Raw genomic sequence first — 24,685 nt, 5'->3', positions numbered from 1 at the left:
CACCCAGAGATAACTAAACGTGTGGGCATCCCCGAAATAGAGAAACACCCTCCCCACAACGCGACTAACCCAAGCGCACGGCCTGGTTCCTGTCCCGAGGCAAACGGCAAGCCTCCATCACTCCCTACCGGACCTGTCAAATGCCAGTTTGGGTTTTAAAATTGGAACTTGAAACCTAGAGAATTTCCGGGCATGGTAGGTGAGAGAGAGATGTCGGAGAAAAAGAGGGCGAGAGGAGAGAAAGCCTACCTCGGTTGCCATATTTTTGGACTGGAGAATAGGTTTGCTGTGACTCTCGCTGACCACTGGTCTGCCTCCCCCTTGTCAAGTACTGGTATTTCTTCCTCTGCTTTTTGGGGTTTCTGGAAAGCAGAAAGAAACCGGATGTGGCTGGGTCTGAGCCCCCCCCCATCCCTGCCACCAGCCACGGTTACCACCGCCTGTGTCACTCTCGTCTTCAGATCACCTGTCCAGTTGCCCCTGTGTGCAGGCACTGTGCCAGTCTCATCTGTAAGACTATGAGCCCCAAGTGGGACAGGGACTGTGTCCAACCTGATTTGTTTGTATCCACCCCAGTGCTTAGTACAGTGCTTGGCACAAAGTAATCACTTAGCAAATACCACAGATATTATTATTAAGTGGACAGGGGAGACCTTCATCCTCATGGTGTCTTCAACCCGGGATCCTCCCCAATCCATACGAAGTACGCGTCTCCGGCCCCGTCACGCAACCGGATCGAGCCGGCCAGATGACTGGGATTCCACTGCTAGAATCAACCTGATGCCGGGCTGACTATGCTAGGATGGAATCGGTGCGGGCTGTCTGACTGCTGCTACTGCAGCAAGGCCAGTGGAGTAGTTTCGGGGGGAGAGAGAGAGAATATGGACTCTTCTCCCTTCTCCTTGAAGTAACATTTAGAAGGTAGGAAGATCAAATCCGTTCAGCCGAAGGCTGTTGTTCCAAGCTCGCTTCTGAGCGCCACAAAGTACAGTATTGCGTTGCTGGAGATGTCGGTCGAGCAGGGAGAATTGAAGTTGATTTCTTTTGTGTTCCAGCTGCAGAACCAGGAGCTGCTGCGGGCCATGATGAAAAAAGCAGAGCTGGAAATCAACGGCAAAGTGATTGAGACGGTGAAGAAACTGGAGGATCCGGTGCAGCGACAGCGCGTCCTGGTGGAACAGGAAAGGCAGAAGTACCTCCGCGAGGAAGAGAGGATTGTCAAGAAACTCTGGTGTGTGTTGGCCTCCTTCTCATTCGTAAATTGACTCATTTGTTCAGCTGTTAATTCCTACTGCGTATTGGGTGCCTACTCTGGGCTTGATCTTGTGCAAGGTGCTTGGGAATATCAATGAATCTATCGGTGATGTTTATTGAGACTTAATGGGTCCGGAGCACTGTACTAAACATTCAGGAGAGTACAACAACAGAGTTGGTAGACACCTTCCCTGCCCACAACAAGCTTCTAGTCTAGAGGGGGAGACTGACATTAACATAAATAAAATATGGATACGTACGCAAGTGCCGTGGGGCTGAGGGCGGGGTGAATTCCAGGTGCCCAAGGGGTGCAGGACCAAGTGCATAGACGATGCAGAAGGGAGAGGGAGTTGGGGAAAGTGGGCTTAATCAGGGAAGGCCTCTTGGAGGAGATGTGACCTTACTATGCCCGCCCACAAGAAGATTACAATCTAGGGGGAAAGACAAACCCAGATAATGATAATAATGACTGTAGTACTTGTAGCACTTACCATGTGCCAGACACAGTGCTAAGTGCTGGGGTAGATACAAGATAATTGGGCTGGGCAAAGCCCCTTACCCTTAAAGGACTGATATTCTATGTCGCCATTTTACAGATGGTGGAACTGAGGCTCAGAGAAGTGAAGTGACTTACCCAGGGTCACACAGCAGACAAGTGGCAGAGCCCAGGATTAGAACTCAGGTCCTTCTGACTCCAGGCCCCTGCTCTATCCCCTAAGACTCACTGCTTCTCTTGATGCCTCTGTCCCTTTCTCTCTCCCTCTTCCATCTCCAGTCAGGAAATGGAAAAAATCCCAAAGTCTGGAGTGTAGAACAGCTGGGGTGGGGCAGGGTGTTGTGCTCCTGGGGAAAGGGGACCCCAGAACCCCAGGCAGCCCAGTTCTAATAGTACAGGGTGTAGGCACACTGTCTGCCCTTACCTAGTGCTCCCTGTTGAATCTCTTGGCTATTGCTTGGGCTCTGAGCTGGCTGTGGGCCAGGCAAAGCATTCTTTAAGTCTCCACTTTTCAGTGGAGAGCGGATGGGGTCGGGGGTTGGGGGTGGGCTCTCCCTGCTAGATAACCAGGAGCAAGCAGGGGTGCCCTCTGGTTTTCACCTGAACAAATCTGAATCTAATATCCAAGATAAAACTGGGCTAAATTAACCTATGGATCGCTGAGCTGCAGTTAAATTAAACCACATCTGGCCCAGGCTGGAAAGAAAAACGCTTCTTTGTGCCTTAAGAAATCTCATCCCCAGTTTCTCATTGAAAACATATATCAAGCAGCACTTTGGAAACGGGCAGGTTTTTACTACTTATATGCCACCAGAGGAAGCACATCTTTTGTGTTGATGAAAGGTTGTTTCACAATTCAGATTGATCACAGAACAATTTCACCTTTTGTTATAACGAATTGCAATGTTTCTGAGTATTTCCAACTTCTGGAGGACTGTAATTCTTCCAGTAGGTAGGCAGCTTGGATTTCTTAACTTGAAGGCACAGTCCCTGCCCTTTGGGAGTTTATATTTTCACTCATGCCTGGGGTGCGAGGCCAGGAAGGTATGGGTTGTTTGGAAAAAGGATAAGAAGGTAGCATTGACTTCTAGACTTTCAAGCTTCCTTTGGGAAGGGAACATGTCTATATTGCATTGTACTCTCCCAAGCACTTAATATAATGTCCGGAACACAGAAAGCGCTCAGTAAATACGATTGATGGATTGATTCTAGTCCCAGGGGAATCTACACAGTCTCTGAGGCCCAAGCAACCGAAGATGAGCAGATCAGAGCTGGTGATCAGAGCAGGTCACAGCACTTGAGTAAAGGTGAGAGGGAAAGAACACGGAAAGTATCAGGGAGAGCTCTTTACTGGACATCCAGATCGAGGGGAACAGGCTTTCTCCGATCAGCTCACCGTGTCTTCCGATCAATTTGACAACAAGAGGGGATTTTTTTCCACCCAGATATCTTGGAGCAAAGTGATTCTGCAGGGCAGTGGGTTTTTGGATTTCACTGGGGCCAGTTTTATGGGAAAGGAAATAGAGGATTCAAGGAGGGCAAACAGATCCTCTTCTTGATTTGACTCCTTCCATGGGTATCTCAGTCATATACGTTGAGAGCTTACTATGTGCATAGCACTGTACTAAGTGCTTGGGGGAGAACAATATAAAAGGGAAAAATTGGATGAGACCCTGAAGGTAGATGGACAGCTCGGAATAATAGTAATGATAGTATGTGAAGCACTACTTATGTGTCAAGCACTGTACTAAGCACGGGGGAACATGGAGCGATCAGATCAGAGTCCCTGTCCCACATTGGAAGAAGTAGACAGAATTGGAAGCAATATGGCCTAATGGAGAGAGCATGGTCTGAGACTCAGAAGGACTTGGGTTCTAATCTTGGCTCTGCCATTTGTTTGCTGTGTGACCACGGGCAAGTGACTTAACTACTCTATGCCTCAGTTTCCTCAACTGTAAAATGGGGATATCTGTTCTTCCACCTACTTTCACTGTGAGCCCTGTGTGGGACAGGGACTGCATCTGACCTGTTTAACTTCTATCTACTCTCTTAGAAAAGCACTTAGAAAACTGCTTAATACATAATAAGTGCTTAACAGATACCATTAAAAAAAGGCAGTGACTCATTTCAGATGAGGAAACTGAGGCACAGAGAAGTTAAGTGACTTGCCCAAGGTCACACAGTAGCAGGCAAGTGGCAGAGCCAGGATTGTAACACAGGTCTCCTAATTCCCAGGCCTGTGCTCTTTCTATTAGACCATGCTTCTCTGATAAGTGAATCATCAGTGATCTTTATGGAATGCAGGCTTAATGTGAAGCACTGCACAGGCTTCTGCATCTCCAAGGCCCTTCTGAAATCTCATTCCCTCCAGGAGGCCTTTCCCGATTAAATTCTCCACTCTCCTTGTTCTGTCCCCCAACTTCCACCTCAAGGTTTTGCACCGACCCTACTCACCTATATACCTGCAATCACCCGTAGTACTTTTGCTTGTACTTTAAACCTTAAGCACTCACCCAAAAATATCCAGCATCCTCCTTAATTCCTTTATTTCAGTTATTGTCATATCTAGACTGTAAGCTTCTCGAGGACATGGACTGTGTCTTTTACTTCTAAGGTGTTCTCCCAAGCACTCAGTACAGTGCGCAGCACACAGTAGGCGTTCAGTAAATAACATTAAGCTATTATGCTAAGCGCTGGGGGGAGTGCAACAGAACAGGACAGAGATGATCCCTGCCCTCCTGCGGTTTCCAATTTAACGGGTTGGACAGAAGGACAGAAACGATTTACAACAGCGGAAGCAGGAGGAAATCCAGAGATACAACAGGTAGTTCAAACGATGATAATAACTGTGGTATTTGTTAAGCGCTTACTGTGTGCCAGGAACGTAGGGTGGATACAAGCAGACGGGGCTGGACGGAGTCCCTGCGGCTCGCGGTCGTCACCCCCATGTTACAGTTGAGATGACTGAGGCACAGAGAAGTAAAGTGACTTGGCCAACAGGGAGGTGGGGGCACTGAGGAGGACGGGCCTCCGAACAGCGAGGAGCACAAGGTGGAGCCCAAAGACAAAATGTCTGTTCGCTTGCTGCCCTCTGGTGGCTCCTTTCCATCATTGCCTCCGAGTTCTTTTCCCCTCGGATTCCCCGTTGCCCCGTCTACTCATCGGAACCCTTGAAAGAGCTTAGGGCCCGAAGCTGAGATCTTGTATCCTAAAGCCAGGGCCTGCCCCTCTCCCCGGGCCATGTCCCGCTGGGGTGGGGCAGCGGCAGCCCTGGATAAGGGTCAGGTGGCTGCTGAAGGGGCAGCAGCAGCAGAGGTGCCCAAGCAGCCCTATTTAGGAACAGCCACCCGACCTGAATGGGCTAGGGCTGGGGCCCTAAAGAATGCCCGCAGTCTCCACCCGCTGCTTGGAGAGTCACGGTGAATGGTGGGCTTTGACCTCGCCTGGCCAGGATGAGCGGAAAGCTTGGAACGTGTGATTTTACAACCGTGCCCCTGCCAGAAGGCTGGGATCTCATTGTAAGCGGTGCCATCTTTGAAAACTGGGCCACTTCGAGCCATGCTTTATCCTGGGAATCGCCGGTACAGAACGTAAGAGAAAAAGAAGTCAGAGTTGACCCGCTAAACCACGTCAAACCGTTTGAAGGCTTCCGTACAATTTCTTTATTTGTCTTGAAGGCCCGAGGCCTGTCAGAATCTTCAGGGATGGGGGACGAAAGAGTTGTGGGGGATGGGGGAGGCAGGGTCACTGCTAACTATGCCCTGGACGTGCCCATACTAGTCCTTCTCCTTCTCCATTTTATCTCCATTGTTGCCACTGCTGGGAGCCCCCCAGGATAAGAGTGGCGAAATATGCCTGGAGCGGTAGCAGGTACATATGTATCGGGTAGTTGTACAGGCCTGAGACAAATCAGTTGAACACCTATAAAAGAAATATTGATACTAGCGATATTTACTAAGCACTTACTTGCCAAGCACTGTACTGAGCACCAGGGTAGATGCAGGACACTATTCCTGTCCCACGTGGGGCTCACCGTCTTGAGAGAGGGAGACTGCGTATAGAATCCCCATCTTACAGAGAAGGGAACTGTAAAATGGGGATTCAGTGTCAGGTCTTCTTCTTCCTTAAGGCTGTGAGTCCCCATGGGGGACATGGACTGTGTGACCTGATTAACTTGAACCTATCCCGGGACTTAGAACACTGCTTGACAAATAAAGGCTCAACAAATATAATAACAATTATGAGCCTAGAGTGAGAAACCACAGCTGAGACGGGCTTCCGGGAAATGGGATCGGGGACCACCTGGGAGTTGGGGCAGGGCCGGGTCCCTTATCCGTCCTCCTCCCTCCTCAGTGAGCTGGAACAGTTCGTGGAAGACTTGAAGAAGGACTCCTCCTGGGCCGGGAGAGCCGTCACCCTGAAGGACGTGGAAGACGGCGCCTTCCTCCTGCGGCAGGTGGGCGAGGCCGTCGCCACGCTGAAAGGTGAACCTCCTCTTCTCGAGGCTGGGGAGGGGCGGGCGGGCAGCCGCTGCGTTCCGAGAGGGCTCCGAGTGGGCGACGCGGCCGTCCCCGCACAGCGTCGGCGAGGTCCACGGGGGTTGAACCCGGAGCCTAGCGGCGGCGCCTTCAAGAGCCTCATGTCTCTCTCTGCCGGCAGGAGAGTTTCCGAGCCTGCAGAACAAGATGCGGGCTGTTCTGCGCATCGAGGTGGAGGCCGTCCGGTTCCTGAAGGAGGAGCCCCACAAGCTGGACAGCTTACTGAAGAGGGTCCGCAGCATGACCGATGTTCTGACCGCGCTACGCAGGTGACCCGGGGGGCTGGGGAGGAGGGGCAGCCTCCTGAAGGCTGGCAGGGAGGCCTGAGGCTCTCAGGGAAGGCCAATCCCTCATCGAGACTTGAAAATTATACTAACGGTGGTATTTGTTAAGCACTTACTACGTATCATACACTCTTCTAAACACTGGGGTAGATACAAGCTAATCAGGTTGGACACGGTCCCTGTCCCACATGGGGCTCATAGTCTAAGTAAGAGGGAGATGAGGTATTGAATTCCTATTTTTACAGCTGAAGTAACTGAGGCACAGAGAAGTGAAGTGATTTGCCCAAGATCACACAGCAGACAAGTGGCGGGGCTGGGATTAGAACCCAGGTCCTCTGACTTCCAGGTCCATGCTCTTTCCACTTGGCCATGCTGCTGCTTTATAAAATAATGGTAATAACGGTATGCATTAAGTGTGTAAAGTCATAGTGCATGCCAAATACTGTGGGATATTTACAGGAAAGTTGGATTGGATACAGTCCCTGCCCCACACAGGGCTCCCAGTTTAAGGGAAGCAGAGCAGATAATCACTCAGATCAGTGATAGTTTTTGAGTGGTTACTGTGTGGCAATCACCGTACTAACCATTTGGGAGACTACAGTATAATAGAGTTGGTAGACGTGTTCCCTGTCCACAAGGATCTTACAGTCTACAGGGGCAGACAAATTACAGATGGGGAAGTGGCAGAGTAAAAGGATAAGTACATAAGTTCTGTGGAGCTGAGGGTGGGTTGGGTACCCTCTAGGATAAGGGGTAAGCAGGAGGGAGAGTGAGTAGGGGTAATGAGGGCTTAGTTGGAAAAGGCCTCTTGGAGGAGCTGTGATTTTAGGATGGCTCTGTAGATGGGGAGAGTGGTGGTCTGTCGGGCATGAAGGAGTTGGTGTTGGAAGAAGCGGGCTGTGCACTAATGTGAGACCCCAGTTAATACCTGAGCGTAATGCAAGTTTTCTTCAAATACACAACCCCTACATCATAGGAGAACGGACTGCATGCGTTTCACCATTGGAGGTGGGTTTTAAGGGGCGTTGGAAGGGAAGGGTTTGAAACCGGGGAGGAAGCAGTTTAGAGGATGTAGGACTTAGAAAATGAGTTTTATTTCCCGGAACGCTGAGAGCCACTCCATTCCAGAAATGGTTCACCAGGACAGGGCTGCCTCTTAAAAGGGCTGTCTGTCTTGTCCTCTGGAATGTCGACTCACCACGGCTAAGGACTGTGGTTTGAATGCCAGTGCCGTGTGTGCACTGTGAGTATTGCACTGCAACAACTGTGCGATGAACCAAAGATGCCATGACAAACTATCCTCCTACCTCACTGCTTATTTGCCCCTGCCTGAGGATAGGGATGTGGCAGGTAGAGGGGAAGGGGTTGGAGGTAGGGGACATGGGGAAGGAGAGTTTGGCAGCAATTCGGGGGGCAATTGGCGAACTGAGGCCCCCGATAAGGCAAAGAGCATACAAGCAGGTCTTTTTCCTTTTTCTAAAAAATGGTATTTGTTAAGCGCTTCCTGTGTGCTAGGCCCCGTTCTAAGCACTGAGGTAGATACAAGGTGATCAGGTTGGACACAGTCCACGTCCAACATGGGACTCACAGTTGTCTCCACGATTTTACAGATGAGGTAACTGAGGCACAGAGAAGGTAAGTGACTTGCCCGAGGTCCCACAGCAGACAAGTGGCAGAGCTGGGACTAGAACCCAGGTCCTTTGGACTCCTAGGCCTGTGCTCTATCCACTAAGTCATGCTGCTTTTCCCTGGAGGTGGAAAGCCTCAGAGAGCAGTGCGTGGGGCTAACCTTTCAGGCTAAGGTTTATTCACTTGGCCTCTGGTATCAGTATAGTATCTTAGGTATAAAATGAGAACTCAGCTGCTATTAGGGGTTACTAGAGCAAGGTAGTATCCCAAGGGGCTAGTCTGCAGCCCCAGCAAATAGAAGCCGCTCCCGCTGACACTTGTGGTTCTTCCTTAGACACGTGACGGAAGAGCTTCTGAAAGGCGCGGACCCGGCCCAAGCCGCTCAGTATGCAGCCCTGGAAAAAGCCACGGCGGCCGAGATCCTGAGACACCAGGAGGAATCGGGGTCCCCTCTTGGCCGGTCCTCCCAGAACCCCCCCTCAGCCACCGGGGAGGCCACGATGTCCACACTCAAGACCGAAGCAGGGGCCGCCTCATCCGGGTCGGCTCCAAGGGCCCCAAGCTCTCCCGCCCTCAGCCACCCGCCTCAGCCCTCGGTGGCTCTGGCCGGGCCCTCCCAGAACCCCCCGGCCGGGGGTGGCCGGCACCCCTCCAGCCCGCCCGACCCCGGCCAGGATCCCCAGGCCCTTCCGTCGCCTCAGGCCCCTGCCAGTGGTTCCACTGTGCAGAACTTGTTCATCGAAGAGATCCACAGCGCCAGCGCCAGCACCAGGAGCCGGGCCGTGTCCATCGAGGTAGGGTGTGGGCTTCCTTTTCAATCCAGCGACTCCCCAGAAATCACGGGGGGATGGAATGGGGTTGGTGGGGAGCGGGGGAGCCCAGCTGGCAGGACTCTGACCGACGAGCCCATCTATGGGATGGGAGGGAGCCCATTTTGAGCATTGAATGGGCACGAAGTGGGAGGGTTACTGCTGTCCGGGGGCCCCTGAGGCAGCGTCTGGAGCTTCTGGGGGAGACTCTGGCTCTCTTGGTGTTGGTTTGAGCAGCAGTGATTGGCTTCCTGCTCAATCTTGTGCAGTAGAGGTGACCATACACAAGGCTATTCCCAAATAGCTGACGTAGTGAAAAAGAACTCCAGGCAGCATATGTTTGGAAGTTGCCATTTTTCTGCATTGTAAGATTACATTCTCTCATGTCTAGACCCCCAAAATGTCATGGACCAGTCTGTGAGAAGAGCAGCCTTGCTAACAGAGGCTTGACGTAGGGCGGGAAGGAAGCTGTAGGCAGCCGGGGCTTCTGGGTCCTCCGGCTCGGCAGGAGAGAGGCATCGGGAGCTGGCCAGCAGGTCGGCCTGGCAGGGTGCTGAGCTGGGGGGCTGCAGGGACCCCTGGGAATCCAGGTCCAGCAATGACCACCAACTGGTGCCTCTAACAGCCAAAAGCTGAATTTTTATTATTATCGTAAATGTGTCAAGCACTGTTCTAAGCACTGGAGTAGATACAAGCTAATCCACGCTTAGAACAGTGCTTGACACATAGTGAATGCTTAAAAAGGACCATAATTATTATTAATCAGGTCAGACACAGTCCCTCATCCCCCATGGGACCCACATTCTAAGTAGGAGGGAGAATAGCCATTGAATCCCAATCTTACACATAGGGAAATTGAAGCATGGAGAAGTAAAATGATGTGCTCAAGGTCACACAGCAGACAACTGGAAGAGCCGGAATTAGAAGCCAAGTCCTCTGACTCTCAGGCCGTGCTCATTCCACCAGGCCACACTGTTCCCTACTTCCAGCCCTGGTCACATTTGCTTTATGGCAGGATTTTTTTCCACTCTGTGGGATCCAGTTGCAGTGGATCGCAGAAAAGAATTAACACCTTCCTGTTTCTCCCCCCTGGCCCACAGAAAGCAGAAAGGAAATGGGAAGAAAAAAGGCAAAACCTGGGCCACTATAACGGCAAAGAGTTCGAAAAGCTGCTAGAAGAAGCTCAGGCCAATCTCCTGAAATCCATCCCCAACCTGGAGATGCCCCCACAGGCAGCTGCTCAGGCAAAGGGAGACGTGGTGGACAAGGCAGACCTCCTGGGTGAGAAGCGGCTGTGCCGTGATGCTTGGCTTTGCACGCTGGGTAACAGTGTCCATCTATCAATCGAGTAATGGTATTTACGGAGTGCTTACTATGTGCAGAGTAAGCACAGTAAGACTATGAGGACCCAATGCTGGCGCTAAGGTGGTGAGCTTTCCTCCTCTAGACTGTAAGCTTATTGTGAGAAAGGAACCTGTCAACTCTGTTACACTGTGCTCTCTCAAATGCTCGGCAAAGTGCTGTGCACACAGTAAGCATTTACTATTGATTGTGGTAGGAGGATGACAGTGTTATCAACAGAGAGGGAGAGTTGGGAGGTGGAGCGGGTTGGGGAGGGAAGAGTAGTTCCATTTTTGATGTGTCATGTCTGAGGTGCTGTCGCTGCCTCTGGCTCCATCTATTGCCTACAGTTTGTTTGTTTGATCTCAGTCTTTCGTCATCAAACCCTTGAGAGAAGTTAGAGCGTGGCACTCAAAAGCACAAGCTTTTGGCTGCAGCCGATTTTTTCAGGTTCTGTCATGTGCTTAGTGTCACGAAGGCAGAACAGGACCAGTGTGCGGTGTATGTGGGGACCTCTGACAAGGCTGGACGATGTCCAGAAGGTAAAATAAAGTACAGGTGGAAGGAAGCAGTAGTGTAAGTATATGTAGATAAGTGCAGTGATGGGGAGTGTGAGTCCAAAGTGCTGCAGTGGCAGTCGGAAGGGGAAGTGGAATTTGGTGATGAGATTAATCAGGGGAGGCCTCCTGGAGGAGATGTGATTTCAGAAAGGCTTTGAATTGGTGGAGGGCGGTGGTCTGCCCGTTATGAAAGGGGAAGGGAATTCTGGGTTTAAAGAAGGGTGTGAGCAAGAGGTCAATGATGAGATTACTGAGAATACGGAACAGTGAGTAAATTGGATAGAGAGGGGTGAAATTTGTGAGCTGGAGCATAGCGAGAAAGGAGTGACAGTAAATAGAGGGAAAGAACTGACTGGATTCGGTGACAGAAGGAATATGGGGATTAAAGTCAGGATAATCACCAGTCAGTGGACTTGAGAGGTGGTAAGGAAGGTGGTGTCATCAACTGTGTGATGGGAAAGTTAAGTGGAGCAGAGGCTTTGGGGAGGAAAGAGAGAGTCCAGTTTTGGACCCATTGGGCTTGACATGTTGGCAGGATGACCGGGAGGAGATGCTGATTTCCTTAAGGAAAATATGTCAGTGGCTGGGGAAAGGAAGAGCAGCCCATTTGGAGAATTTTTATGACTCTACATTACTTTGGAGAGCATGAATGAGCGATTCAGCCAGGACTGTGTTTCCAAACCAACAATGCCCGGATGTGACCGTTATACAATCCCTCATTGTTTTCCAGAGGAGGGTAAATCGGAACAGGAGTGCGATAAACTGGGGAAGGCGCCCCCTCCACCTCCGCCGCCGCCTCCACGTCGCAGCTACCTGCCGGGATCTGGACTGACCACCACGAGATCAGGCGACGTGGTGTACACAGTCAGGAAAGAGACCATCGTGGCTAAGGTTTGCGGATTTAAGCTCTCGATACTCTCAAGCCACCTTCCGTTATCTGGTTGGAAGCATGAAAAGTCCTGAGGCAAAGAGAGGGTCAGAATGGGTCCCCCTGGGACTCTTGACCAATGCCGGTTGGTCAGAACCCGCCTTCACGAGTGCTACTGTTAATGGACTTGTGACTGGACAATAAGAATTCCGCTCTCCTGCTGCTTCGGTGTTCCCTTCATGTGGACCTTGAGATTAGCAGGGAAAAAGCCCATCTTTTACAGATGTCTGGAACCGGCTGAAGCGGTTAGGAGAGTTTGCCCCTGAAAGATGTTAACTGAGCCTTTGTTTCTTCCTGGCCGTATCTGTTCCAGGGGCTGCTTTTAGGTCAAGAGCAGAATGAAACACCCAAATCCTTTCTGCTGCATCATGAAGATGATGATGATTTCTCATCATCATGGTACTTAAGTGTTTACTCTAAGCGCTGGGGGTAATGAATGGAAAGCAGCATGGCCTAGTGGGTAGAGCGTGGGCCTGAGAGTCAGAAGATCTGGGTTCCAATCCTGGCTCCACCACTTGTCTGCTGTGTGACTTTGGGCAAGTCACTTCTTCTCTGTGCCGCAGTTATCTCATCTGTAAAATGGGGCTTAACACTGTGAACCCCATCTGGAACAGGGACTGCGTCCAATCTGATTAGCCTGTATCTATTCCAGCGCTTAGAAAAGTGCTTGACACAGAGTAACGCTTAACCAGTACCATCATTATAATCAGATGATGATGATGGCTTTTGATTTACGTTCACTCAGGTGGCAGCTGCCAGAGAAGGATGTTTTTCTGGTAGTTTGGTGGCTTCCCGGCCCGCGACGAGGAAGCTTTAATGATTGTATATCTGTGGCTTGAATCCCCCGCAGGAAAGCAAGGAAGACACAGGTCAAGTCCCACAGCCCAAAGTCAGCAGATGCTCCACGGAGGAGAAGGCGTCGGCCCGGGCCCTGCCCGCACCTCCTGTCACAGGCTCTTCTGCAAAGGATGAGGAGGAGGAGGAAGAGGAAGGGGACCGGATTATGGCAGAGCTGCAGGTAAACCCTGAGGGAGTTCGTGTTGTGTGGGGGGTAGAGCCGAGGATAGATGTGGCTCCAAGGAAGGTCCTGCCCAGCCCCATCCTTATTAGAGGAAGATTGTGGGGAAGATTATGCAGGATGGGGTCAGGATGAAGCTGGTTCTCACCAGAGGCTTCCTCTCTCTCATTACAGCACTCTGGTTAATTTGGAAACTGAGCAGGGGATTGGAGAGATGAGCTCCTTCTCTTTCAAGTGGAGCTGAGATATTCAAGGAGAGGGCCCCCTAAGTCCATCCGTGGGGTGGTGCTGACCAGACTGAGGGAGCTGAATGGCTCTAGGTGTCACTGTCTGATCTGCCCCACGTGACATTTGCAAGCTCTTCCTGGAATTAAGAACAAGGGCAGGCTCACAGGGGCTAGGAAACTCTGTCTTGCAAAAAAAGACTACATTTCATTGATAAACTGGATGCAGGAATGCATTCACTCTCTGATTCCTTTGGCCCAGTAGGGTCGTCTCTCCCACAGACTACCATCAGGGACTCGGGGCTTGTGCCTGGACAACCCTTAACCCCTGAGGCCGGTAGGCTGTCGCTGCCCTTGCCACAGGGCTAGACAATTGGGTGGTGTGGGCCCCCACTCCTTTTATTCTTTTGGGTTTTGTTTTGTAAGTTAATTTACACAGGATAATTTAGTTTCCAGTCACCAGGCACCCTTCACTGTGGGCTTCTATTTTCCAGTCAGAGCCAGGTGAAGCTCTGGGATCCCTGTTTCCCCGGGTTGGGCGAGGTGGCTCCGGGCCAGTAGCCTTAGTGGCTGAGGCACTGTGTGGGGCTCAGCTCACCTCTTCCAGCCATCCTGGGAAGTCAAAACAGCCACCACCCGCTTCCCGATGAAATGATGTTAAGACTCTCCCATGAGTCCCTTCCTCCACGAATTTAGGGCAGAGCCAGGGAGAGGGTCGATTTTCTTTCTCCCCAATAATGTTGGTATTTGTTAAGCGCTTACTATGTGCCGAGCACTGTTCTAAGCGCTGGGGTAGACATAGGGGAATCAGGTTGTCCCACGTGGGGCTCACAGTCTTAATCCCCATTTTACAGATGAGGGAACTGAGGCACAGAGAAGTTAAGTGACTTGCCCAGAGTCACACAGCCGACAAGTGGCAGAGCTGGGATTCGAACTCATGAGCCCTGACTCCAAAGCCCGTGCTCTTTCCACTGAGCCACGCTGCATGCTCTAGCAGATCCCACTTTGGCAGGAGCACAGAGAGAGGCTGACCCCTGGAAAGTCAGACTAGGGGATCTTTGGGAGAGGGAAAAGCCAAGGGCCCAGGCCAGCGGTAGAGGCGGCATCCGCTCTGCCCCAGGTTGGACAGCTGAAGGGATTTGCCTGGGTGCTGGGATTCTGGGGGGGTGTCCATCCATCCCGATGCCATGAGCAGGAGACAGAGTCTGGGCTGGCTAGAGTGTTGGCCTCTCACTCCTGGGTCACTGATCCCACGGAGAGCCAGGGCTGAGCCAACTTCCCAGCCTCACCCTGGGTTCCAGCACCCTGCAGGATTCAGACATTTTGGTTTTCACTTAAACGGGAAAGGAGGAGGCTAGGTAGGCAGAGCTTAAGTGCTTGTGAAAACTTCTCATTTCAGCTAATGAAATTAAAATGGGGCCTTCAGCAACTTGAACCAAAGGCAGACTTGACATGGGTATCCCACTGGTGCTCTTTCCCGAATGCCCTTCTGGTCCTGCCCCCCACCCCCGGGGCCTTCCCCTTCTCTGGCCCTTTCCTGTCCAGTCCGCTTTTCCATTCACGAGCAACACACCCTCCCCAGTGAGGAGAGAGAAGACTCATCCCGTGCCTGCTCCTCCCTGCCCCTCGTGTAGGCTCCCTCTTCGATCCAGGCTGAGAATGTCTCCCTGCTGTTTAGAGGTGGAGTCGGCATCACCGTGCGACTGATATATGGGGCCTTCCCTCCTCTCCTCCTACTCTTTCCCTCTGTCACTCCCGTACTTCTTTCTCTCACTCAGTTTTTGTCATCTGTGATGAGATTCAGAGGCAGTCCCAGCGGCGCCCAGAAAGGTCTCTCCCACCAGTTGGGCAAGAAGGGTTTGTTGAGGGGGGTCATTTTCCTTCACTTAAGAGATGGACTAAAGATGGATTCTGGGTCGTTTGGCGGAATAAAGTTCCACCACACCGCAGCAAGTAGTTTCTGCTAGATCTGAGCGAGGTTCATGGTCCTAGTCTTTGCCAGCAACTTAGTGGCAAGACTGGGGTTGTTCTTCCAGTTGGTTATCATGAATGGCTTTGGTTCTCGCCTGCTGATCTGGTAAAGAGCTGATCTGAGTCAGAGGTACTGTCCGCAGCTGAGCCAGCCAGGAGCTCAGCAGCTAGCCGGCATTTCAGAGGCAGGCCGAGCTCCAGCCCCCTCTCTCTGATACAAACACTAAGGCACCTCTTTGGGTGAGAACTTCATTACACCTTACTCAGGAAGTAAAGTGCTTTTGTAAGGGAAGAGAACAATTTCAGGGCTTTCTGATTGAAAAATGATTGTTTTTGCCATCAAGCCCAATCTTAGCGTGGTTTCAAAAGATGTTTGTATTTAATGTTTGCGCTTATTTAGTTTTGGACTAACCTACAAGAAAAGGAGACATTTGCTCATCGGACCCAGTCATGATTACAAGGTGGAGTGACTTGGCCAAGGTCATACGGCCAGGTGGGGGCAGCGGGTGGGATGGGGGGCGGCTAGCACAAGAACCCAGGCCGTGTCCACCAAACCCCATTGCCTCCATTATCCCACTGACCAGACCCCCAGCCTCTTCTAGGCAGAACTTGTCTGCGCAACTGAGACTAAAAGAGGCCAGTCTCCCTTTGCCTAAAAATTCAGATTTCCTCTTGGTCTGTGCAAATTTCATTCATTCAGTCGTATTTATTGAGTGCTGACTGTGTACAAAGCATGGAACTAAGCACTTGGGAGAGTACACTGTAACGTAAACAGACACATTCCCTGCCAGCTGTCCCTTTGCTCCCATACCTAGCGGTCCAAGACATTTGAGACACACATGTCTTCTCTCCTAGGGGTTTGCAGACCAGCCCCAGTTAAGATGCCTGCTAACCTGCAGTGTTTTAATTCCTCAGGCTTTCCAGAAGTGCTCTTTCATGGATGTAAATTCAAACAGTCATGTTGAGCAGTCCCGAACAGACAGCCACGTTAAAGACTCTAGCAGGCCCGTGGCTTTAATACATCCCAAGGAAAAGAAGGTAACGGTAGCGACTACTCACGTGCCCCAGGGTGTTGGCATAAATAACCTTCTTTCCTTGCTTTTTATACTAACTCGGCTCTCCTGCATCTTCCATCCTCCCTCCGTCTATCCTTCTGCCGTCCGGGCGAGAGAGAGGTTTATTTCTGTGTAAAGAGACCTGCCTGAGGCTGCTGGAGGGCCAGATATGTTTGTCTACACAACATATCTGGTGGTGTTCTGTCTGTCTCCTCCCATTAGTAACTGCCTCTCTGGGGCCCACAGGGTGTCAGGCACTTAAATCCTAAAAGAAAATGCCCATGTCCTCAATCGGTCATAATTATTGAGTGCTTACTGAGTGCAGGGTACTTTGCCAAGATCTTGGGAGAGTAAATTGTTAGACACTAAAATCACAAAAGAGGGGAAGCAACTGAGTTTAAAGATATGCCCAGAAGTGGGAGGAGGAGGGAGGGTAAAGATCTCAACGGTAGAGGTGACCACACAGAAGGGAGGGAAATAAGAGTGAGGAGATTAGATGCATTTTGTATACAAAATTACCAAGTTAAGGTGCAGGACAAACATTTCTTTTCTTAATTGAAACCAGATGGCCTTCTTCTAGCCTCAGAAGTGGCCATTTGCAGGCAAGCAGGTACCATGCAGTCTTGCATGCACTCATGTGAATGAATATATATATATCTTGTTAAGCTTCCCACAGGCTGAGGCAAAAGTCATGCTGTGGTTACACCAAGATCACTCACTCTTCATTCTCCTAGACAAGCTGTCAACATTACTTTGTCTTACAAATAAGAAAAGGACAATAGATATACAATAGCAAAATCAAATATCAAAATCTCTTTATGGGAGTGGAAAGGAATTTAACTGTATGTTGTTGGGCTGTGATTGAAGCCTAGGGGTGGGTTTCTGTGTTGGAATTGACTCCAGGAGGGTTATGGTTGCAAGTAGACAAGACTTCAGTTGTCAGTCTTCCCTTGAAGACTCACGATTCTCTACTGGAGGCGGAATAGTTGCAAGGAGCTAGAAAAGCCACTGCAAATTTATGCTTATGTCCCTGGGCTTAAAAACAGGACATTAGTTCCACAAGGGCAAATCAATTCACTTGTTTCAAGCTTGACTCTACCCTCTTGTGAAAGAGTGGATAAAGGTGAGAGATGTGGGGAAATGGTTTCATAAACAGTGTGGCTTAGTGGAAGGAGCATGGGCTTGGGAGTCAGAAGACGTGGGTTCTAATCCCAGCTCCGCCACATATCAGCTGTATGACTTTGGGGAAGTCACTTAACTTCCCTATGCCTCAGTTACCTCATCTGTAAAATGGGGATTAAGACTGTGAGCCCCACACGGGACAAGCTGATTACCTTGTGTCTTCTTCACAAATACTATTATTATTATAAGTTAGAAGCCGGCAGTGGTTTCAATGTCTGTATCACCTTTTTGCCAGGCAGTTCCCAGGACGTGAACTTTTACGCCCTTCAAATGGGGAGAATTAAGCTCATTATGTCCTATGCGGTGATCTCATGTCTACATTTAGGCCCAGTTTATGAGGCCAAAAAATCAGGTTCCCTAAGATGGCCAGATAAGCTACATAAAAGGAAGCAAGTTGTGCTTTTCATGGAAAAAAATCTCTGGAATTAATTTGAAGTTCACAATCTCCCTAAGGGGAAGCGGTCTACTGTTTCACTGACAGCATATGGGACCCTCCTGCCAGATCTCTCTCCGAGACCTGAGCCTCATGGGCTTTGGCGGCAGCCTCCTGACCTGAGTGTCTGCCTCCATTTTACAGCCCTTGCTGGAGATTCGGGGCTGGGCCTATTGGTTGATAAACTTTATCCCCCACCCCAAGGTTTCTCTTCTAGCTTTGGGGGTGAACTCTCCCTGAATTTCTCTTTGATTTTTCACCAGTCAGGCTCCAGGCCTGAAGGTCTAACACGGCCTCCTCTGTTCCGTCCAGGGACTTGGAATGCTGTGGATCGATGGCTAGGGTGGGCCAGCCCCCAGTTGGCATTTGCCAGGTCACGACACCCAACCCATCTGAGCTCACTGGTTCCGCTGGACCTGTTTTACAGAAGCAGTGTGGCATAGTGGATAGAGCACCGGCCTAGGAGTCAGGTGGTCATGGGTTCTAATCCTGGCTCCCACCTGTCTGCTGTATGACCTTGGACAACTTGCTTTACTTCCCTGGGCCTCGGTCACCTCGTCTGTAAAATGGGGACTGAGACTGTGAGCCCCACATGGGACAGGGACTCTGTACTTCTTGATTTCCTTGTATCCACCCCTGTGCTTAGTACAGTACATTCTAAGTGCTTAACAAATACCATTATTATTATTATAGGCCCTGGGGCTAGCCGCCTTTGTGCCAGATTGGTATAGCACGCTCTCTCTTTCTCTGATAATAGCTCACGTTGCCCAAATATTGCATCCTAAAACCAATCTCTCAATTTTTCTCCCAAAGAAATTCCTAGGAATTGGTTTTTTTTTTTTAAAAAAAAAGGCCAAGCCACGGATCTAGGGTGGAAACAGTCATCCCCTTTGGGCAGGGATGTGCTCTCTGATTCCCTCCTTTAGTTTGTGAGGTTTAGTCTGCCGTGACTAGTTCAGTAGGGCTATCGGGACAGCCAAGGAGATAGCATTTGCTTCTGGGGACTGTGCACCAAAAGCTAACGCATCTTTCACTGATTGTAGCAGTTTTGTGCAGTTAATCTAGAACACCTTAGTGGTAGCTTGTGTTTGTGTCTACTATGTCTTTGAACCATTTTGCCACCCACCCCTGCGGAATCTAGAACTGTGCCGAGTCACCTGTTGCGACGCTGTGGTTCAATGTGTTTTGGGTTTTACCTTGGAATGGCTTTGAATGATGGACCCTGGATTGTGCTTGTCTCACCGTTCCACTCCTACTGTAAACATCAGGCCGCCTTGTCGTTTCTGGGGAGGAAAAAGACGCGGACAGTAACCGCCAGGTTTAATCGAAGGGACAGACTATTTTCCCTTTTCTCAACAGCAAATCTAGTAGGGCTTTAGCTCAAAGAAACAGCTTAATGCAAATGCCAGGCTTACTCCAATGGAGCCTAAATCTTTCCAAGTTGAATTCTTAGTAACTTATCCTAGATGGCGATAAACCGGATTCTTCTCTGCTTAAAAATGACAAAGGAGTCAGCAGATTCATCCCAGTTACAGGGTGGAGAAGACCCACTAATTTGGAATCCTTAAATACAAGTTTGCAATTTGAAGATGTGGGCCGTCTCCACCAATTTGGGCTCAGCCGTTTTAATCGTTTTGGGCCACTTTGTCTCTTGACAAAGACGAGCAGTCACGATGGGTTAACCAGAGGGAGAGTTAAGGCTTTAGGTGGTCCAGCCTTAAACAGGACGCCTGGAGGGGCAGACTGCATTCTTCAGGTAATGGGAGGTTCAATTCTAATTTTCCTCCAGTAAAAAGACTGTGAAGAATAAGGCTGCTCAAAACGATTAAAGGCTTTCCCAGTTTCAAATCTCACTCCGAGGAACTCTTTCCCAGATCCCTTTTTGGAAATGGAGACGGGGCAAGACTGAAGGAACGGGTAGGTCTCACCACACCAAACGACGTCATTTAAGACAGGAAGTCTCTCAGACAGGGCTGACTCCCTGGGATGGCCTGCTCGTCTCACTCATATAGCATCCGACTCCTTCCTGCCCCATTTGAAAGAGGCAATATTTTGCTAATTCAGATTTCCATCTTGTGCAAAAAACAGGGCATTTTTGGAAGTTGGAGAACAAAGCAAATCAAGGTAAAATACGGCTCTAGGCTTTGTTTTCAATGATGTGTTGTAAGTCTGCTTGCCAGCATGTTTTGGAAAAGTAGTTAAAAGGATATTTTAGTTATAGTCCAGATTGGGTGGCAGGCACAGTTTTGTGGAGTAACATGTCCTACACTGTTCTACCAGAACTGGGAAATTCTCCACGAAGACGCACAGAAATCAGAGGTCGCTCATGAAAGTGACTCCCCAGTGGAATTCAGAATGGTGAGTTCTGAGGTCTGTGCTTTGCTTGATGTGGTGCAGAAGAATTAACCATCTTTTCCTTTGCAGATCCATTTCTGATTCATTGGTGTGATTTTGTTTTCCCCCTCCTCCTCAGGTCGGTGGTGTTTCTCCGGGACCCCTAAAAGTTAGTAACAGCCCTAAAGACAAGAGGGAAAATGAACCCGAAGAGAATACTGCAGAAAGGGAAAAAGGCGATCCCAATAAGAGTTTGCTTAGAGAGAATAAAGCCTCTTTACAGAAAGGCAGGTCCACAGTCAACGCAAGCCTCTCTGGAATCGGTGCAGCAGAAGACGGGGTGAGCCCCGGACAGCCCCATCCAGTGGTGGAAGCGGAGCAACAAAAGACAAGTTTTGGGAAGATGAAAGAGATGAGTCAACCCGCACTTGAAAATCTGGCTAAGTGCAGCCCCGCCTCTAGGCCACCAGAGCCACGAACCCAGGAGCTCTCGAAGGCTTCCAAGTCGTCCCCCGACCACGACGTGGCCTCAGTCGACTACGGGCAGGTTGTCCTGAGGCCGAAAGGGGGCAGGACCGCTCCCATAACTCCTAACGAGGAGGCCGACTCTACGGCGAGTTCCCCAACGGAGGAAAGTCCCCCGTCAGACAACATCGCTTTCATGATTACCAAAACCGCGGTCCAGGTGCTCTCGAGCGGCGAAGTTCGAGACATTGTGAGCAGACAGGGAGGAGACGTCCAGACTGTGAACATTGATGCCAAGAAAGAAGCGACTCCCCAACCAGGGGGACTGGAGAACGAAGACCCGGTCGTCTGCTTGGACAAGAAGCCCGTCATCATCATTTTTGATGAGCCGATGGACATCCGATCTGCTTATAAGAGACTTTCCACCATATTTGAGGAGTGCGATGAGGAGCTGGAGAGAATGATGACGGAGGAGAAGATTGAGGAAGAGGAGGAGGAAGAGGAGGACAGTGAAGAGCTCGTTACACAACAGAGACGGCATCAGATGCCGAATAAAAGGACGGCTTCAGGTTACTCGGGAAGCACCAGGCCCGGGAAGCAGCCCCAGAGCAAACTGCTGTCTCACCCGACTTCGGCAGAAAGCAGAATCCCCCGGGGCCCCGAAGCTAGCAAAACAGACTCTACCAAAGACGGCCAGGTTGACCCAAGTGCGGAAGGCAAGCCTGACCAGTTCGACGACCAATTTGGAAGTGCAAAGAAAAAATTTAAGTTCAAGTTCCCTAAAAAGCAGCTGGCCGCCTTAACCCAGGCCATCCGGACGGGAACAAAGACGGGGAAGAAGACCTTACAGGTGGTGGTGTACGAGGAAGAGGAAGAGGACGGGACCCTGAAACAACACAAGGAAGCAAAAAGGTTTGAAATTTCCAGGTCTCAACCGGAAGAGATGCCCAAACAGCCGAGCGGGAGGCCGGATGCCTCTAACCCAGAGTGTCTGGCCCCAGCGTCCAGAACGGATGAGATTCGGAAGAACACCTACAGGACGCTGGACAGCCTGGAGCAAACCATCAAACAGCTGGAAAATACCATCAGTGAAATGAGCCCGAAAACGGTGCCCGACTCCCTGGGCCCTTCCGCTAGAGGCTCCCTCCCGTGCGCGTCCCCCCTAGAGCCAGAGTCCTCCTCCAGGGCATTAGCAGTCGCCGAAGAGACTAGTGCCGTTCTTGAATCCCCCCCACCAATACCTTCATCTTCACGTAAGGTACCTTAGAGAAAAGGAAAGGTCCAGTAGTCGCTTTCTAAATCTTCCGTAATCAGCGGTAGCGAGGGGCGCCTTCTGGTTGATTGGCTTTCTCTTGGGTGGCTTGTCTGTATCCGTCCGACCACCCCCCACCCTTCCGACCTAGGTGGCTAACAGCTAGTTGATTCTGTTTCGATCTCTGCTGCTGACTGGTGATGGGCAGGGCGGGGCATCGGGGAGGGAGGGTGTCTGCGATTTGCCGTGTGAAATGGTTTCTCTTCTACTCACATTAAATTCCATTTGATCAGTAGTTTCCTCTGGTTGATTCTTGCATTAACCCCCGTGGTGGGCCTCAGGAAGCCCCCCTCTCGGGCTCGTCCTGCATGTAGGGCTCCTCCGGCTTCTTGCTGCAGGCTGGTCCGCCCGTGGTGGGAGACGCCTCTGCTGGTCGCCGCTGGGCTCATTGATCGGTTTTCCCTCCCGCCACTCCCTCCCCGCAGGGCCCCGCCGGGACGCCACCGACGAGCCGGATGCCGGTCCCCATGAGCTCCAAGACCAGACCCGGAAGCTTGGACAAGCCAGCCAAACAGCCCAAGCTCCAGGATCCGCGCCAATATCGCCAGGTAGTCTTACCCTGACCCCGCTCTCTGGACGGACACTAATGCCGTTGAGATGCAAGTCGGTGACTTAATCGATACCAAATAATGTGTGTTTTTCTCTGTAAAACTGGGGTCTGAGGAGACATCCTGGGCTTGGGGTGGTAGGGGAGGGGGGCGGGGCATGAAAGTAAAAGTCTAATGGTCTCTGTTCAACTTTCACCATGCTTGTGCATGCTCACAATAAAACATCCTTTACTTTGGGACTCCAGTTTTGCAGTTGTTCTGCAAGGCGTCCGACCTCTCGTTTCTCTGTGGCGACTGTAACAACCGGGGCGGGAACGGCGGGGGGAAAGGGGGAGACGGGTGGTATCAGGCTAGGAGAGACTGGCAAGTTGCGGTCACTTTCCAGAGTTGTCGATACTAACGTCTGTGTTTAATGCATTGCCTTAGAAGCTCATTAACTCTCCATCAAAACGTCTCCATCCTCGTAATAACCAAGACGCATGGCCACCGTAGACTCCGGGGCGTTTGGATCGATGTCACCTCTCTCTCTCTCTCTCTCTCTCTCTCCCTCACAAGCCCCGCTGCTTCCTTGTCTTTCCTTGTGGTGTCCACTTTTGGGGATGGCTACCGGGTCCAGGCGCTGCAAGACTTAGCTCAGGTCTTGAACGGTTCGTTTCGTGAAGGGCTATTTTCCCACCAGGTCCTGTTCTGCCCCCTCCCCATTTTTTGTTTCTTTTTTTCATTTGCCGTGTGACCGGCTTTCTGACAGACTGTCTCCTAACATCTTCGTTTGCAGGCTAATGGAAGTGCTAAGAAAGCTGGTGGGGACTGTAAGACCACGTCCCCTCCCCTTCCTGCTTCTAAGATTCCAGCCTTTTCTCCCAGCTCTGGGAAAAGCAGTCCCTTGCCCGCTTCTAGCGACAGCAGCTGTAGCCCACTCCCCCCGCCACACACTAAATCGTCCATTCCTCCCGCTAACCTTCTCAGCCCCGCCACAGGCCGCGCCGCTTACTCTTCTTCCCTCATCCCCTCCGTCTCTAACGGCTCCTTGAAGTTTCAGAACCCCCCTCACCTGGGGAAAGGTCACCATCTTGCCTTCCCCCTCCAGACTCAAAATGGCCGACCCTCCCCTCCCTCCTCCACCTCCTCCCCCCCATCCCCTGCCTCTCCCACCTCACTGACTCCTCAAAGTGTGAAGAGCATCCGGACCCTCCACACACCGAGCTTCACCAACTACAAGTCACAGAACGGAAATGCAAGCAAATCCACAGCAAAAGAGAGCGCTTAAAAAGGCCGCCTCGATCCTCTCGGGGGGCAGGTTTCTCCATGGCTTACTTAGGTTCAGTGATCTGCCCAATACACTATTTCAAAGGGGGAGCATGTTAAATAGTGGATTCTTAGATCTGAGTAAAGCCGTTTTGCAAAAACATCATTTCTGTCAGAGTTGCCGAGCATGTTGTGCCTCCCTGCCTGCCGCACCTGATAAGGACCCGAAGAGTGTGTGTGTGTTGAGAGAGTTGTGTGTGTGTGTGTGTGTGTGGAGGTGGGCCATGCATGAAGAATCCGTAGGGGCCAGAATTTTCAGGTGTTTTGTATAGAAATATTTTTCATTAAGGGGGCCCTAGTCGGGAACAGAGAAAACTTGAGTGTAGTGGTTGATGCAAACTGTAACGGAAAGATTTCCTTTTGTTTAGCTTGTTACAGATTTCTATTTTTGTCAGAACTTCATTTCCTTTCAAGGTCATTTTGCCAAAACATTTTGATACTATAGTAATGTACATTTAAACTAGCATACTGACTGGAAAGTCAGCTTCTACACAGCCACCCGGTTTTAATGTGTAGACTGGACATCACCTAGGGCACTGCCATTAGGATTATATGTAATGAGTTGCTGATCCGATAAAATGTATTTCTTTGACATTTGCTAATGATTTTCTTTGCTGAACCCGAGCCCCCTCCTTCAAGCCGGTTTTCCTATGGTCTGTTGTAGACCACATTGTTATTTGCAGTGTGGATTTTTAAATGTACACTTCTGTATACTGGCAAAATTTTGTGTGTCTGTGTATATATATATATATATATATAAATATCTATGAAAAATAAATACTGTATGTGGCAGGGCAAAATAGTTTCAACACACCAAAGTTCATTTCTATGCATGCTTTAAAAACCTTGTTGGGATAGGGGGAAAAGGTGGCTCTCTGAACAAGTGTGCACCTAGGGTGTTTTTGTAAATAGCCTTTTTTTTGTATAACACTAATGTAATATACAGAACTATAAGCAGAGGACTTTTTGAAACTAAATAAAGTGCTGCATGCCTGTATT

The 24,685-nt window shown here is 50.4% G+C and overlaps 1 protein-coding gene across 18 annotated transcripts in view; it reads left to right on the top strand.

Moving 5' to 3' along the window:
* KIAA1217 (KIAA1217 ortholog) overlaps nt 1-24,685 on the top strand; it is a 280,750-nt gene extending 256,065 nt beyond the window's left edge. For 6 of the 18 annotated variants that reach the window (XM_029077811.2, XM_029077805.2, XM_039913914.1 and 3 more), the window contains 13 exons: nt 1,056-1,231; nt 6,104-6,234; nt 6,410-6,557; nt 8,536-8,995; nt 10,111-10,291; nt 11,642-11,802; nt 12,690-12,857; nt 15,968-16,090; nt 19,811-19,846; nt 20,003-20,080; nt 20,196-21,779; nt 22,259-22,381; nt 23,157-24,685. In XM_029077811.2, coding sequence (XP_028933644.2) covers nt 1,056-1,231; nt 6,104-6,234; nt 6,410-6,557; nt 8,536-8,995; nt 10,111-10,291; nt 11,642-11,802; nt 12,690-12,857; nt 15,968-16,090; nt 19,811-19,846; nt 20,003-20,080; nt 20,196-21,779; nt 22,259-22,381; nt 23,157-23,648 — 3,861 coding nt within the window. In that variant the 3' untranslated portion in view covers nt 23,649-24,685. Of the gene's footprint in view, nt 1-1,055; nt 1,232-6,103; nt 6,235-6,409; nt 6,558-8,535; nt 8,996-10,110; nt 10,292-11,641; nt 11,803-12,689; nt 12,858-15,967; nt 16,091-19,810; nt 19,847-20,002; nt 20,081-20,195; nt 21,780-22,258; nt 22,621-23,156 lie in introns of those variants that run through there. The other 12 variants (XM_029077812.2, XM_029077807.2, XM_029077819.2 and 9 more) reach the window with 10 other exon arrangements.

This window comes from Ornithorhynchus anatinus, chromosome 13 (genome assembly GCF_004115215.2).
Source record: "Ornithorhynchus anatinus isolate Pmale09 chromosome 13, mOrnAna1.pri.v4, whole genome shotgun sequence".
NCBI classification, from domain to species: domain Eukaryota; kingdom Metazoa; phylum Chordata; class Mammalia; order Monotremata; family Ornithorhynchidae; genus Ornithorhynchus; species Ornithorhynchus anatinus.
Note: the sequence above shows the minus strand (reverse complement) of the source record. Positions and strands in the feature narration are given on the sequence as shown.